Consider the following 17,500-nt stretch of genomic DNA (forward strand, 5'->3'; position numbering starts at 1 on the left):
TTCAGAAAAAAGGATATTTTTTAATGAAACTTTCTACAAATACACTTCAGATGGTTTCAATTCCAATTATATAGGAATCTGTTGTAGAAAATCAGTACCAGTGAAATACTGGGGTCAATATAATCGACTGGCCCCCTCCTGCCAAATTTAAGGCCTTGTCCCTCCAGTAGAAAGGATTATTATTATTATTATTATTATTATTATTATTATTATTATTATTATTGGCGTTAGGAAGGGCATCCAGCCGTAGAAACATTGCCAGATCAAACTGGGCCTGGCGCAGCATTCTGGCTTCCCAGACCCCAGTTGAACCGTCCAACCCATGCTAGCATGGAAAGCGAACGCTAAACGATGATGATGATGATGATGATGATGATTATTACATTCTGAGTTCAAATTCTGCCAAGGTTGACTTTGCCTTTCATCTTTTCGGGGTCGATAAATTTAGTACCAGTTGCGTACTGGGGTAGCCGATGTAATCGCCTCATCCCCCCCCCCCAAACTACTTCCCTTGTAGCAAAATTTGAAACCATCATCATCATCATTATTATTATTAAAGCATTGAGCTAGCAGAATTGTTTGCTCGCTGGACAAAATGCTTAGCGGTATTTTGCTTATCGCTACGTTTTGAGTTCAAATTCCGCCGAGGTCGACTTCACCTTTCATCTTTACAGGGGTCGATAAATTAAGTACCAGTAAACCACTGGGGGGGGGGTCAATGCAATCAACTAATCACACCCCCTCAAGTTCCAGGCCTTGTGCCTATAGTAGAAAAGATTATTATTATTTTTATTATTATTAAGGTGTTTAGCAGGCAGAATTGTTAGTGTTCCAGATAATAAGTTTTGCCAAGGTTAACTTATCCTTCTCTCATTTTGGGGTTGATATAATCGACTATATCCCCACCCCGCTCCACTGAAATTTCAGGCCTTCTGCCTTCAGTAGAAAGAATTATTGTTCTTGTTGTATATTAAGTTTTTTTTTTATGTTGTTTCTTACTTTTTTTTTTCCTCTTTGTCGTTTAGTCTTTTCGAAGATGCTGCTCAGAAATTGAACCTGCAAGCTCTGGTTAGCTTCCTGTCTGAGCTCTGCACAGCCAGCCACCACCAGCTCGTACAGCTCTCTACAATCAACGACGATGAAGAAATCATCAACGTGGCAATTAAACTACCAACCAACGCCCTCCTGCTCTACAGACTTCAGGAAGTCCTCATGAAGGTCTTGCACACTGGCAGACCCTTGTTACACCTGGTGCAGGCTTTCAACGCAGTTTCCACTCATTTGGTTGAGGTAAATAATGGGCTATTTCACCGTTTCGGTACAGTTGAATGTATATTAGTTGGTGTAGGTCAGAATGTAAACCGTCCAGACTCCAGTTGTCTATTGTGGGCATCTAGCTGCAGAAACCATGCCACAACAGACAATTAGACCCTGGACAGCTCCCTGGCTGGCCAGTTCCTGTAAAACTGTCCATCCCATGCCAACATGGAAAACGGACGTTAAACAATGATGATATACATTTATATAATAATAATAATATTAGGGAATATTATTCCAAACTTACAGGAAAAAATTCAATTTAGTAGTACTAAATCAAATTTTACAATATATAATATATGTATATAAATTAGAGAAGAACCACCTTGCAATTTCCTTGGTGCCACATACAAAGCACCCAGTGCACTCCTTAACCCTTTTGTTACCATTATTTCTGTTGAGATGCTCTGTGTTTCTTTCAATTCATTCTAAATATTACAAAGAATTTAGTAAAATAACTTCGTTATCATTAAGTTAGTGTTAGGAACATAAATTGTGATTAAGTTTTGGTGGAAGATTTTAATTCAAAACTTATAAAAACAAGATATTTGTACTACAGAGACAGAGGTGGTTTCAGGTAGGTTGGTATCAAAAGGGTTAAATTAATAATTTGTTAACCCTTTTGTTACCATATTTCTATTGAGATGCTCTGTGTTTCTTTCAATTAATTTTAAATATAACAAAGAATTTAGTAAAATAACTTAGTTATCATTAAGCTAGTGTTAGGAATATAAATTGTGACTAAGGTTTGGTGGAAGATTTTAATTCAAAACTTATAAAAACAAGATATTTGTACTATAGAGCCAGAGGTGGTTTCAGGTAGGTTGGTATCAAAAGGGTTAAATTAATAATTTGTTAACCCTTTTGTTACCATATTTCTATTGAGATGCTCTGTGTTTCTTTCAATTAATTTTAAATATAACAAAGAATTTAGTAAAATAACTTAGTTATCATTAAGCTAGTGTTAGGAATATAAATTGTGACTAAGGTTTGGTGGAAGATTTTAATTCAAAACTTATAAAAACAAGATATTTGTACTATAGAGCCAGAGGTGGTTTCAGGTAGGTTGGTATCAAAAGGGTTAAATTAATAATTTGTTAACCCTTTTGTTACCATATTTCTATTGAGATGCTCTGTGTTTCTTTCAATTAATTTTAAATATAACAAAGAATTTAGTAAAATAACTTAGTTATCATTCAGCTAGTGTTAGGAATATAAATTGTGACTAAGGTTTGGTGGAAGATTTTTAATTCCAAGCACATGAAAACAAGACAGAGGCAGGTTGCTATGAAAAGGGTTAAGAATTGTTTCTCTATTAAATATTCTAAGCTAGTCACATGACTACATTAGAAGCTGTTTTATGGTTTTTCTGTATCTGTTCTTCTTTTTGTTCAGGCTGCTGGCAACCGGGAAAGACGAATCTCCAAAATGGCTGTGACCTGTATGCACGATTATATAACGTCAGTATTGAGTACTCACACAGAGAAACCTCATTTTCATGTGAACGAGTTGTTGTGTAAAGGTTTTGAAAGTCTCTTCTCGATGGATATATGTGATGGAGATGTGCAAGACCAGGTAAGAGGAAGCAATCTACTACCATACCATACTATACGGTACTATTACACCACACTATACAGGCACTACGGTACAACACTATACTGGCTGACTATTGTTTCTATGCATCGGTGTATGTGTATGAAGGTATTGATATGTATGTAGACGTGTGTGTGGGTGGTGCCACGAAAAAACACCTGTGCTGGTTCCACATAAGAACACCTGTGCTGGTGCCACATAAAAACACCTGTGCTGGTGCCACATAAAAAGCACCTGTGCTGGTGTCACATAAGAACACCTGTGCGGTGTCACATAAGAGCACCTGTGCTGGTGCCACATAATAGCACCTGTGCTGGTGCCACATAATAGCACCTGTGCTGGTTCCGCATAAGAACACCTGTGCTAGTGCCACATAAGAACACCTGTGCTGGTGTCACATAAGAACACCTGTGCTGGTGTCACATAAGAACACCTGTGCTGGTTCCACATGAGAACACCTGTGCTGGTGCCACATAAAAACACCTGTGCTGGTGCCACATAATAGCACCTGTGCTGGTTCCGCATAAGAGCACCTGTGCTGGTGCCACATAAGAGCACCTGTGCTGGTACCACATAAGAGCACCTGTGCTGGTGTCACATAAGAGCACCTGTGCTGGTGCCACTTAAGAACACCTGTGCTGGTGCCATATAAGAACACCTGTGCTGGTGCCACATAAAAAGCACCTGTGCTGATGTCATATAAAAAAAAGAAAAGGCACCCAGCACACTCTGTAAAGCAGTTGGTGTTAGGAAGGGCATCCAGCCATAGAAACCATGCCAAACCACGCAACTGGGGTCTGGGCTCTCTGGCTTCCTAGCTCCCGTCAATCTGTACAACCCATGGCTGCATGGAAAACAGATGTTAAATGATGATGATATAGAACCAAAGCATGCCTTGTTCACAATGGATTTTAACATCATCATCATCATCATCGTTTAACGTCCATTGTCCAAGCTGGCATGGGTTGGACAGTTTGACCAGGGCTGGTAAGCTGGAAGGTTGCACCAAACTCCAGTCTGATTTGGCATGGTTTTCTATGGCTGGATGCCCTTCCTAACGCCAACCACTCAGAGAGTATAAGGGGTACTTTTAGATGCCACCGGCACGAGTGCCATTTGCGTGACACCGGTATCTACCACGACTGCGATTTTACTTGGCTTGATGGGTCTTCTTCTCAAGCACAACATAATGTCAAAGGTCTCAGTCATTTATCATTGCCTCCATAGGGCCCAACGCTCGGAAGATGCTTTTTAGGTCCCACCTGCATCAGCCACCTTACCTCCGTGAAAAGTGACCGCTGGTCATGGATCAAACAGTTTTTCTGTGCCTTTGCAGACATGATTTGACCTCTCCTCAGTATGTATGGCTTATATCAAATGTCATCATACACCACTCCAACACCTGAAGTTCTTTGGTGATGGTCATCATTGATTTTCCTGGTTCATCACCAATAATGTCTTGAGATATATATATATATATGTGTGTGTGTGTGTGTATATATGTGTGTGTGTGTGTATATATGTGTGTGTGTGTGTGTATATATGTGTGTGTGTGTGTATATATATATATATGTGTGTGTGTGTGTATATATGTGTGTGTGTGTGTATATATGTGTGTGTGTGTGTATATATATATATGCGTGTGTGTATATGTATGTATATATGTGTGTCATATTTAAAAAATATTTCATGTATTCTATTCTTTCAGGTTGTATGTTCAATCTGTGAACTTGTGGAAGCTTGCACAGCCGAGATCCGATCCGGGTGGAGACCCCTGTTTGCAGCTCTCCAGGCTGTGAAGATTGAATACACTTTAAATGAGGAAATTAACGAATCTCGACAGCGCCATATTGCTGCTGTTCTTGATGTCTTCGAAGTCTTCCTCAACACAGACAATATTTTGGTCTTTGCCAATGCGGCCGTCGACTGTATACTCTGTCTGTTGAAGTACGTCCGTGGCCCAGGTAAGTTTACAGTAGACTGTTGTTGCTGCTTTGTTTGTGTGTTTGTTTGTTTGTTGAGCGAAGCGGTCTTCGTCCCAGAGCTCGCAAGATGGGAGAAGTCCAAAACGTGGTCCTTTGCTATTCGTAAGACCCGCAGAAGAGAAACCAGGTCACCCCCACCCCCCGACACCGAGAGCATCGACGGATGGATGAAATGAATGCGCATCCAGGCTCGGCGGTTGCGTAGGAAGTTGGGGGACAAGAAACAGGAAGAAAGAGTGAGAGAAAGCTGGAGCGAAAGAGTACAACAGGGGTCGCCACCACCCCCTGCCAGAGCCTCATGGAGCTTTTTAGGTGCTTTCGCTCAATAAACACACACAACGCTCGGTCTGGGAATCAAAACCGCGATCCTCCGACCGCGAGTCCGCTGCCCAAACCATTGGGCCATTGCGCCTCCACTTATTGTTGCTGCCGTTCTTGTGCTCTCTTCATCATCATTGGTGGTCCTCATTTTCGTCAGTGGACCCCTTTGGTTACTATTTTACTCTGGTATATCCCCATAGCCATTCAATGTTTAAAATCTTGTTTTATAGAATCTTCTGTTAAAATTCCTGTTTTGTTTTTCACACATTAACTTGTGTAGGTTGAAGTATGTAAAATGTCACAGAAAAAAATTGAGTTGTTTCTGGCAATAAATACATCTAATCTATTTATCTCGCCAGTGTTACCTGAGTGGCACCTGTGCCAGTGACACGTAAAAAGCCCCATTCGAACATAGCTGATCCCAGTGCCACCTGACTGGTACCCATGCCAGTGGTACATAAAAAGCACCATTCAAGTGTGGTTGATATCAGTGCCACATAATTGACACCTGTGCTGTTGGCACGTAAAAGCATCATTCAAGTGTGGTCAATGCCAGTGCCACATGACTGGCACCTGTACTGTTGGACAGCCACAAGCTGTGGAGCAGTCTTTGAAGTAGCCGTTCATGGCCAGTCACGCTGTTTGGGCCACCTGGGCCGATAGCAAAGTACGCCATTATAATACAGGACATAAACGTGTTGAGCAAGATGTAACAGTCCCACTGTCAATTGAAGGGATATTCTGTATTCTGTACTTTCCGTTAGCCTATTCCCAAGTGTATGTACATATGGAGGCACATGGCCTAGTGGTGAGAGCAGCAGACTCGCGGTCGAGGGATCGAGGGTTCGAATCTCAGACCGGGCGATGTGTGTGTTTATGAGCAAAAACACCTAAGCTCCTCGCGGCTCCGGCAGAAGGTAATGGCGAAACTTCTGCCGACTCTTTCGCCACAACTTTCTCTCGCTCTTTCCTCCTGCATCTTGCAGCTCACCTGCGATGGACCGGCATCCCGTCCAGGTGGGGAACCTATACGCCAAGGAAACTGGGAAACGGCCCTTATGAGCCAGGCATGGCTCGAGAAGGAAGAAACAAAGTGTATGTACCCCACAAGTGATGTGTGCCCTCATCTGCATTAATTTTCTATTCCAGGTGAGTTTGAATGCTCCAGTGATGGAGATTCTGACTCTGGCAGTGATTTCGCCACCAATGACTGCACGGAGAACCTCTGTCTCCCAGCCCTCAACTACCTGAAGCAGTGTTGCCACATGTTGGCCTCCATGTGGAAAATGCCACAGTCTCCAATTTTCAACAGTGCACACAGGTATGTAAACGAACATTTCTCTGTAAACTTGTTACCTGTACAAATATGTTCAAAAGAGAATTTGAACCTGTATGAATACCATTTACTGTATTTTGTCAGGGAGAAAATTTCTCATTAGGGACCAATGATTTTCGACTAGGGTCATATGATCCTTAATGAAGCCATATGAGATTTTGTCGTTAAAAAGTATGTGCAATAAAATGGTTAAATTTCTCCGATGTACAAATTATTAGAGTCAACATCCATTGACATCATCATCGTCATCATTTAACGTCCATAGGTGCAGGAGTGGCTGTGTGGTAAGTAGTTTGCTTACCAACCACATGGTTCCGGGTTCAGTCCCACTGCGTGGCACCTTGGGCAAATATCTTCTACTATAGCCTCGGGCCGACCAAAGCCTTGTGAGTGGATTGGGTAAATGGAAACTGAAAGAAGCCCGTCGTATATATGTATGTATATATATATGTGTGTGGATTTGGTAGGCGGAAACTGAAAAGAAGCCCGTCGTATATGTATATATTTTAATAATGGGTGCAGGAGTGGTTGTGTGGTAAGTAGCTTGCTTACCAACTACATGGTTCCAGGTTCAGTCCCACTGCGTGGCACCTTGGGCAGTGTCTTCTACTATAGCCTTGGACCGACCAAAGCCTTGTGAGCAGATTGGATAAATGGAAACTGAAAGAAGCCCGTCGTATATATGTATGTATATATATATATATGTGTGTGTGTGTGTGTGTGTGTGTCTCCTCCAACATCGCTTGACAACCGATGCTAGTGTCTCTATGTCCCTGTAACTTAGCGGTTCGGCACAAGACACCGATAGAATAAGTACTAGGCTTCCAAAGAATAAGTCCTGGGGTCGCTTTGCTCGACTAAAGGCGGTACTCCAGCATGGCCACAGTCAAATGACTGAAACAAGTAAAAGAATAAAAGAATTTTTTCTCTTTTTTATGTAATTTCCTGATAATATTTAATTATAAAAATATAATAGGATTTCATTAAACGTGAAATGGTTTTAAGGGTCCAGCCGATTGAAACAGGAATCAAAAGGGTCTGTAGGCAAAAAAATGGCTGAGAACCTCTGCTGTAGACTAAAAGGTATAAACACCCCCAGGTCTGTTTCGAGAGCCCCTGCCCAGATCGATGAAAGCAGGCGTTATGGAGCAGTTGTCCTCACATCTGCATTGAACAGTTGTAAGGGAGGTAACTGTGAATTGACTATTACAGACTTGGGTTGTCTTCCTTGATTCCTGTCAAAATATTTTGACTTCTTGTGCTAACTGGCTGTCCAACTGGTCGGAAAATACGAATTAGAAACACTGAGCAGAGATTTATATATGCTGTGTGGTAAGTAGCTTGCTTACCAACCACATGGTTTCGGGTTCAGTCGCACTGCATAGCACCTTGGGCAAGTGTTATTTTCCTATAGCCTCGGGCCGACCAATGCTTTGTGAGTGGATTTGGTAGATGGAAACTGAAAGAAGCCCGTCATATATATATGTATATATATATATTTCTTTACTACCCACAAGGGGCTAAACACAGAGGGGACAAACAAGGACAGACAAACGGATTAAGTTGATTACATCGACCCCAGTGCATAACTGGTACTTAATTTATCGACCCTGAAAGGATGAAAGGCAAAGTCAACCTCGGCGGAATTTGAACCCAGAACGTAACAGCAGTCGAAATATGGCTAAGCATTTTGCGTGGCGTGCTAACGTTTCTGCCGGCTCGCCGCCTTATGCATATATATGTATGTGTGTGTCTGTGTTTGTCCCTCCAACATTGCTTGACAACTGATGCTGGTGTGTTTACATCCCCGTCACTTAGCAGTTCGGCAAAAGAGACCCAATAGAATAAGTACTAGGCTTCCAAAGAATAAGTCCCGGGGTCGATTTGCCCGACTAAAGGTGGTGCTCCAGCATGGCCGCAGTCAAATGACTGTAACAAGTAAAAGGAAGAAAGAGAGAAAGAATATCAGCAGTCCCCAACGGTTTTGCGCTTGCGACCCCTTACCCAAAAGCTTGAAACCCTCGCAAACCCCTATTGTCAGCAAAGCATGTAAAAATGTAATCAATGAATTGAAATTCATATTATTCCAAACCATTTCTAGCAAGGCTACTTGACCAGGCTACTTTGCAACCCCCACCTCCCAAGGGGTCGGGAACCACCAGTTGGGAACCCCTGCTCTATATGATTGATCGATTGATGTTATAAAATTAGCAGTGAAATCTTCATCAAGGTGGTCTTTGTTGTCTTCAGGAATAAAGCACATGTTAAGTAATTTGGTCAGTGTATCGAGGCTGCGTTGTTACTCTCTCTAGTACCAGTAATACGGTGAGGTGTATAATTAGAGATCAATAGTGGAGCTTTCAGCTTTTGGTTGTGTTAGTCATTGGACTGCGCCCATGCTGGGGCACTGCCTTGAAAAGTTTTAGTTGAATGAAATGACCCCAGGACTTGTTTTTTAAAGCCGGGTCCTTATTTTATCAGTCCCTTTTTTTTTTGCCGAAGCGATGAGTTTATGGGGACATAGACAAACCAACACCTGTTACCAAGCAGTAGTGAAAGACAAACACAAAGAAACACCCACATATGCACACACACACACAGACACACACACACACACACATAAAGACACACCCACATATGCACACACACACACGCACGCACACACACACACACATGCACATGCACACACACACACAGTCACACCCACATATGCACGCACACACACACACACACACACACACACACATACACACACATGACAGGCTTCTTTCAGTTTCCTTCTACCAAATCCACTCAGATAGCTATGGTCAGGCTGAGGCTTTAGCAGAAGACACTTTCATGAGGTGCCATGCAGTGGGTTTGAACCCAGAACCATACTCTTTACTCTTTTACTTGTTTCAGTCATTTGACTGCGGCCATGCTGGAGCACCACCTCTAATCGAGCAACTCGACCCCGGGACTCATTCTTTTGCAAGCCCAGTACTTAATCTATCGGTCTCTTTTGCCGAACCGCTAAGTGACGGGGACATAAACACACCAGCATCGGTTATCAAGCAATGCTAGGGGGACTAACACAAACACACACACATACATATATATATATACATATATACGACGGGCTTCTTTCAGTTTCCGTCTACCAAATCCACTCACAAGGCTTTGGTCGGCCTGAGGCTATAGTAGAAGACACTTGGCCAAGGTGCTACGCAGTGGGACTGAACCTGGAACCATGTGGTTGGTAAGCAAGCTACTTACCACGCAGCCACTCCTACATGTATATATATATATATACATATATACGACAGGCTTCTTTCAGTTTCCGTCTACCAAATCCACTCACAAGGCTTTGGTCGGCCTGAGGCTATAGTAGAAGACACTTGGCCAAGGTGCTACGCAGTGGGACTGAACCTGGAACCATGTGGTTGGTAAGCAAGCTATTTACCACACAGCCACTCCTACATGTATATATATATATACATATATACGACAGGCTTCTTTCAGTTTCCGTCTACCAAATCCACTCACAAGGCTTTGGTTGGCTCGAGGCTATAGTAGAAGACACTTGCCCAAGGTGCTACGCAGTGGGACTGAACCTGGAACCATGTGGTTGGTAAGCAAGCTACTTACCACGCAGCCACTCCTACATGTATATATATATATATACATATATACGACAGGCTTCTTTCAGTTTCCGTCTACCAAATCCACTCACAAGGCTTTGGTCGGCCTGAGGCTATAGTAGAAGACACTTGGCCAAGGTGCTACGCAGTGGGACTGAACCTGGAACCATGTGGTTGGTAAGCAAGCTATTTACCACACAGCCACTCCTACATGTATATATATATATACATATATACGACAGGCTTCTTTCAGTTTCCGTCTACCAAATCCACTCACAAGGCTTTGGTCGGCTCGAGGCTATAGTAGAAGACACTTGCCCAAGGTGCTACGCAGTGGGACTGAACCTGGAACCATGTGGTTGGTAAACAAGCTACTTACCACACAGCTTACACCTGCACCTAATTGAATTTTTTCATTTTATTTTATTTTATTTTATTTTATCATATTTTAATTTTGATTTTTGTCCCCTTTCAGGATCCAAGTAGGGTTTCTCCAGGAGATTGTAGACCCAAATATTTCCAATATGGACTTTGAACTTTTTAAGCAAAATTTCTCATCAGTAGATTCAACAACAACAACAACAAAAACACCCACATCAACAACAACAACAAACAGTTCAGAATCCAAATCCAACATTCCGCAGGGCGAAAATCTCGCCGACCCCGTTGTCGCGTCCCAGCCTGAAATGGCATCAAACAGGGACAGGCGGAACAGCCCGACTGACAGCCACAGCATCACATCGCAGGATTCCGGCCTCGATGTGCCCACCACTGAGAAACTCGGCTTGATGGAGAACCTAAGGTGCGAAGACCGAGTAAATTTGTATCAAATGATAAGCTTGGAATCGCTCGACAATCATTGCGGCCTTCTACACGTCTGGTTTCTCATATTGGATGGTTTGGCCAGCGCCACGGCCGTCTGTCCTCGCACTTATCAACCACAGACAATGGAAATGCTGTTTGAATTGCTGAGAGAAACTACAAAGACTCCAGGTGAGTTTAATTCTTCATCATCATCATCATCGTCGTTTAGCGTCCGTTTTTCCATGCTAGCATGGGTTGGACGGTTCGACCGGGGATCTGGGAAGCCAGGAGGCTGCACCAGGCTCCAGTCTGATTTGGCAGTGTTTCTACAGCTGGATGCCCTTCCAGTCACTAAACCTCATCCGTTATCATCATCATCATCGTTTAACGTCCGTTTTCCATGCTAGCATGGGTTGGACGGTTCGACCGGGGATCTGGGAAGCCAGAAGGCTGCACCAGGCTCCAGTCTGATTTGGCAGTGTTTCTATAGCTGTATGCCCTTCCAGTCACTAAACCTCATCCGTTATCATCATCATCATCATCGTTTAACATCCGTTTTCCATGCTAGCACGGGTTGGACGGTTCGACCGGGGATCTGGGAAGCCAGAAGGCTGCACCAAGCTCCAGTCTGATCTGGCAGTGTTTCTACAGCTGGATGCCCTTCCAGTCACTAAACCTCATCCGTTATCATCATCATCATCATCGTTTAACATCCGTTTTCCATGCTAACACGGGTTGGACGGTTCGACCGGGGATCTGGGAAGCCAGAAGGCTGCACCAAGCTCCAGTCTGATCTGGCAGTGTTTCTACAGCTGGATGCCCTTCCAGTCACTAAACCTCATCCGTTATCATCATCATCATCATCGTTTAACATCCGTTTTCCATGCTAACACGGGTTGGACGGTTCGACCGGGGATCTGGGAAGCCAGAAGGCTGCACCAGGCTCCAGTCTGATCTGGCAGTGTTTCTACAGCTGGATGCCTTTCCTAACGCCAACCACTCCGTGAGTGTAGTGGGTGCTTTTTATGTGCCAGGCTAGGCTGGCAACGGCCACGGTCAGATTGGTGCATTTTACGTGCCACGGGCACGGAAGCCAGTCTAGGCGGCGCTGGCATTGGCCACGTTCGGATGGTGTTTTTTACATGCCACCGGCACAGAAGCCAGTCTAGGCGGCGCTGGTATCGGCCACGTTCGGATGGTGCTTTTTTACGTGCCACCAGCTCAGGGATCACAACTGCAGTTTCCATTGATTTTGGTGTTCTTGACTCAATGGATCTCCTCAAGCACAGGGTTGAAATGGTGTTTTTTCACTTGCCGTCTGCACAGGAGTCAGTCCAGCGGCCCTGGCAAATGCCGGGTGCCAGTCATAGGATTGGTTCAATTTCGATTCCGATTTCACTTGCCCCAACAGGTCTTCGCAAGCAGAGTTTGGTGTCCAATGAAGGGAGGTTGGCATGAATTAGTAGAGGAACACCAACTTAGAAGCAGGGCTGCTATATGGATGCCTCTCAAAGAGGGCAGTTCTGCTCCTGGGGAAAGATGGCAGGAAATTTAATATTGGTTCTGGAGAAAGGGTTAAATTAATCATTTGTTAAGGCTAAATTTTGAAAGGCCAAAGTATGATAGAGGGACAAGAACAGGTGCCCTGCTGTAGAGCGGATTCATAACTACCCCACACTATATAAGGGTGGATGGTAAAGTTATCTTCTTGAGTCATGCCAACTGATAAGGGCCAGTTTCCTGGTTTCCATGGCAAATATATTTCCCACCTGGACGATATGCCAGTCTGTCAGAGGGTTACTCCTTTTTGTCAGCTTAGTAGACTGGAGCGATGTGAAATTAAGCGTTTTGCTCAAGGACACTAATCGTTGCCTGGTCCAGGAATTGAAACCACAATCTTACAATCATGAGTCTAACACCCTAACCACTAAGCCACGTGGTTGCAACGTGAAGGTGGATGCATGTGTCGTCATCATCATCATCATCATCATCATCTGTTTCTTTATTGCCCACAAGGGGCTAAACATAGAGGGGACAAACAAGGACAGACAAAGGGATTAAGTCGATTACATCGACCCCAGTGCGTAACTGGTACTTAATTTATCAACCCCGAAAGAATGAAAGGCAAAGTTGACCTCGGCGGAATTTGAACTCAGAACGTAACAGCAGACGCAATTCCTATTTCTTTACTACCCAGAAGGGGCTAAACACAGAGGGGACAAACAAGGATAGACTAACGGATTAAGTCGATTAGATCGACCCCAGTACGTAACTGGTACTTATTTAATCGACCCCGAAAGGGTGAAAGGCAAAGTCGACCTCGGCGGAATTTGAACCCAAAACGTAACGACAGACGAAATACCGTTAAGCATTTCGCCCGGTGTGCTAACGATTCTGCCAGCTCACCACCTTTCATCATCATCATCATCATCAAACGTCTGTTTTTCCATGCTGGCATGGGTTGGACTGTTTGACAAAAGCCAGCCAGGTAGAAGACTACCCCCATGCTACAGCATCTGTTTTAGAATGTTTTTTTACGGCTGGACACCCTTCCTAACCCCAACCACCCTGTAGAGTGGCCTGGATGCTTTTTATGTGGTTCCAGCACAGGTGAGGCCAGGTAACATGTCTCACAATTTCTTCTGTTTGCGTTTCAGGTCCGACATTCAGCATGTTTTGCGTGAACAATCTTTTATTACCGACGCTACAGTCGTGGCTCCGCCGCAGTTACCATAACCAAACTTACTGGGAAACTGGTTCCACTAATTTCAAACTGTGTTGTGGACTCACAACAGATCTTCTTGTGGAATTTGTCTTGGAATTTTCAGGTAAGAAACTTTCCTTTGTTATCGTTTTTTTTTATTCTTATTTTTCTGTCTTTTATGTTTTACCTGTTTCAGTCATTGGACCATGGCCATGCTGGGGCACTGCCATGAAGAATTTTAATTGAACAAATCGCCTCCAGTTATTATTTTTGTAAAGCGTGGCACTTATTCTATTAGTCTCTTTTGCCAAACTGCCAAGTTACGGGGATGTAAACACACCAACACCAGTTGTCAAGCTGTGGGATGACAAACACAGATACAGAGGTACACATACACACACAACAGGCTTCTTTCAGTTTCTGTGTGTGTGTGTGTGTGTGTGTGTGTGTGCGCATGTGTAACAATAATTCATGGCACTTCTGCACTGTTGAGTGCGATGGGTCACAGGGTTCGGTCAGCTGCTGCTTTTGCACATCCATTCCATGAAATGTTGACTGTCTTCCGGTCATCTTGAGACATCCAAGATGAGACCGATAGAATAAGTACTAGGCTTACAAAGAATAAGTCCTTGGGTTGATTTCTTCAACTAAAAAAAAAATCCCTTTAAGGTAGTGCTCCAACATGGCCACAGTCAAGTCGTGACTGCGTTTAGGACCAGTTAGATCTGTGGTTCTCAACTGGGGGTCCATGTGGCCCTTGAGGGTGTATGTAAGATTTTATTGTAAAAATTTGTCAGGAGTGGCTGTGTGGTAAATAGCCTGCTTACCAACCACATGGTTCCGGGTTCAGTCCCACTGCATGGCACCTTGGGCAAGTGTCTTCTACTATAGCCTCGGACCGACCAAAGCCTTGTGAGTGGACTTGGTAGATGGAAACTGAAAGAAGCCTGTTGTGTGTATATATGTATATGTCTGTGCTTGCACCCCTACCTTCGCTTGACAACCAATGTTGGTGTGTTTACCTTGCCATGACTTAGCAGTTCAGTAAAAGAGACCAATAGAATAAGTACTAGACTTACAAAGAATAAGTCCTGGGGTCAGTTCTGCCAGTCATTACGAAGAAGTACCCCAATAGTACCGGGACGTGATAAAGGGCTACCCGTCTACTGCTGGACATAATGAAGAGGTACTCTAATACTGCTGGACATAATGAAGAGGTACCATGGAACAAAAGTTTGAGAATCCCTTCTATGGGTTCTACTAAGGGTACTGAAATATGTCCTTAGTTCTTACAATACTGTGACTAGACTAAGCAAATTCTCCCTTGCATTCTGTATCTAATATATATATGATAGGCGTCTTTCAGTTTCCAACTCCCAAATCCTCTCAGAAGGCTTTGGTCAGCCCAAGGTGCCATGTAATGGGACTGAACCAGGAACCATGTAGTTGATGCACACGTGTGTGGTGCTATCCCCTTGCCTTGACATTGCGCAGTAGTCATGCAAGCCATGTCCTTTGCTTCCAAAGTTCAGTGAAGACATGTCTGGCCATGAGAAAATATTACCTGACTTTCAAACAGGTAAGGGCTGGCAACAGGAAAGGCATCCAGCCATTGAAACATCTGCCGCAACAAATTCCACGTGACTCAATGAAGCATGTCAAAGTGGACATTAAACGATGATGATCATGATAGGCGCAGGAGTGGCAGTGTGGTAAGCAGCTTGCTTCCGAACCACATGGTTTCGGGTTCAGTCCCACTGTGTGACACCTTGGGCAAGTTTCTTCTACTATATATTTCTTTATTGCCCACAAGGGGCTAAACATAGAAGGGACAAACAAAGACAGACAATGGGATTAAGTCGATTACATTGACCCCAGTACGAAACTGGTACTTTATTTATCGACCCCAAAAGGATGAAAGGCAAAGTCGACCTTGGTGGAATTTGAACTCACAACGTAACGGCAGACGAAATACCGGTAAGCATTTCGCCCGGCGCACTAACGTTTCTGCCAGTTCTTCTACTATAGCCTCGGGCCGACCAAAGCCTTGTGAGTGGATTTGGTAGACGGAAACTGAAAGAAGCCCGTCATATATATGTATATATATATGCGAGTGTGTGTTTGTGTGTCTGTGTTTGTCTCCCCAACATCACTTGACAACCTATGCTGGTGTGTTTACATCCCCATAACTTAGCGGTTCGGCAAAAGAGTCTGATAGAACAAGTACTAGGCTTACAAAGAATAAGTCCTGGGGTTCGATTTGCTCAACTAAAGGCAGCGCTCCAGCATGGCCACAGTCAAATGACTGAAACAAGTAAAAGTAAAAAAAGTAAAAAAGATGATGGTGATTATTATGACCAGTAAAAGCATAACTTGAATGAATTAAGGTTTCTTGCACGTGGATGCTACCATACTTTAAGTATGGTAGCCCCCACCTCACAACGATTATTCATACATCTTAAATGGTGTATCATTTTTTATTTTTTGTTATAGATGACCACAAAAACGAGAAAATGTTGGAGACCATGCTGTACAAACTGTTCATTGTCCTAATAGAATGTGTGGCACAACCTGTGGAAGTGATCTCACGTCTTGGATGCTCTTGTATCAGGTATTTCTATAAGTAAACCAGTCTATGTGTTTGTATGTGTATAATATATGTATACATATATATATATATATATATATACATACACACACACAATCAAAAATGAGCAACAAGAATGACTCCGGTAGTTTGGTACAATTGTTTCGCACTACAACATTTTATTAAATGTTGTAAGTATTACAGCAGATTTAAGATGCTGAGTGCTCTTCAGCCAATTATTTAGGTTTTCCAATAATACAAAAGCTTTCAAATCAATTAGTAACATTTTAGAGAAGGTAGATATACAGATAAAGATGTAGATTTAAATTTTAAGAACATATATATATATGTATATATTTATTTTTATTATAATAAGGGTTAGGCAAAATAATTTACTTCACCACACATCGAACTTTAGAAATAGCAGCCAAAAAAAAAACTAGCTATTTCTTCTACTGCAAGAAACAACTCCCAGACAATATTTTTTTTTGGCTGCTATTTCTAAAGTTCGGTGTGTGGTGAAGCAAATTCTTTTGCTTAACCCTTATTATAATAAATATTGTTTAAATTTACCGATAACTGTCTTTTACATACTGAATCACTACTTGGTGGAATTATTAATTAATTAATTAATTTTACCCTTATTATTATTATTATTATTATAAATATATATATATATTACATACACACACACAATCAAAAATGAGCAACAAGAATGACTCCGGTAGTTTGGTACAATTGTTTCGCACTACAACATTTTATTAAATGTGTAAGTATTACAGCAGATTTAAGATCTGAGTGCTCTTCAGCATTATTTAGGTTTTCCAATAATACAAAGCTTTCAAATTCATTTAGTAACATTTTGAGAAGGTAGATATACAGATAAAGATGTAGATTTAAATTTTAAGAACATATATATATAGGTATATATTTATTTTTATTATAATAAGGGTTAGCAAAATAATTTACTTCACCACACATCGAACTTTAGAAATAGCAGCCAAAAAAAAATAGCTATTTCTTCTACTGCAAGAACAACTCCCAGACAATATTTTTTTTGGCTGCTATTTCTAAGTTCGGTGTGTGGTGAAGCAAATTCTTTTGCTTAACCCTTATTATAATAAATATTGTTTAAATTTACCGATAACTGTCTTTTACATACTGAATCACTACTTGGTGGAATTATTAATTAATTAATTAATTTTACCCTTATTATTATTATTATTATTATAA

The 17,500-nt window shown here is 42.4% G+C and overlaps 1 protein-coding gene across 2 annotated transcripts in view; it reads left to right on the top strand.

Annotated features, from left to right (window-relative positions):
- Positions 1 to 17,500, top strand: part of LOC115225733 (brefeldin A-inhibited guanine nucleotide-exchange protein 3) — a 95,484-nt gene that overhangs the window by 42,574 nt on the left and 35,410 nt on the right. For both annotated transcript variants that reach the window (XM_029796663.2, XM_029796664.2), the window contains 7 exons: positions 1,026 to 1,290; positions 2,713 to 2,892; positions 4,619 to 4,874; positions 6,366 to 6,537; positions 10,648 to 11,165; positions 13,634 to 13,804; positions 16,174 to 16,291. In XM_029796663.2, the coding sequence (XP_029652523.1) occupies positions 1,026 to 1,290; positions 2,713 to 2,892; positions 4,619 to 4,874; positions 6,366 to 6,537; positions 10,648 to 11,165; positions 13,634 to 13,804; positions 16,174 to 16,291 (1,680 nt within the window). The remainder of the gene's footprint in view (positions 1 to 1,025; positions 1,291 to 2,712; positions 2,893 to 4,618; positions 4,875 to 6,365; positions 6,538 to 10,647; positions 11,166 to 13,633; positions 13,805 to 16,173; positions 16,292 to 17,500) is intronic.

Source organism: Octopus sinensis, linkage group LG28, assembly GCF_006345805.1.
Source record: "Octopus sinensis linkage group LG28, ASM634580v1, whole genome shotgun sequence".
In the NCBI taxonomy this organism is placed as follows: Eukaryota; Metazoa; Mollusca; class Cephalopoda; order Octopoda; family Octopodidae; genus Octopus; species Octopus sinensis.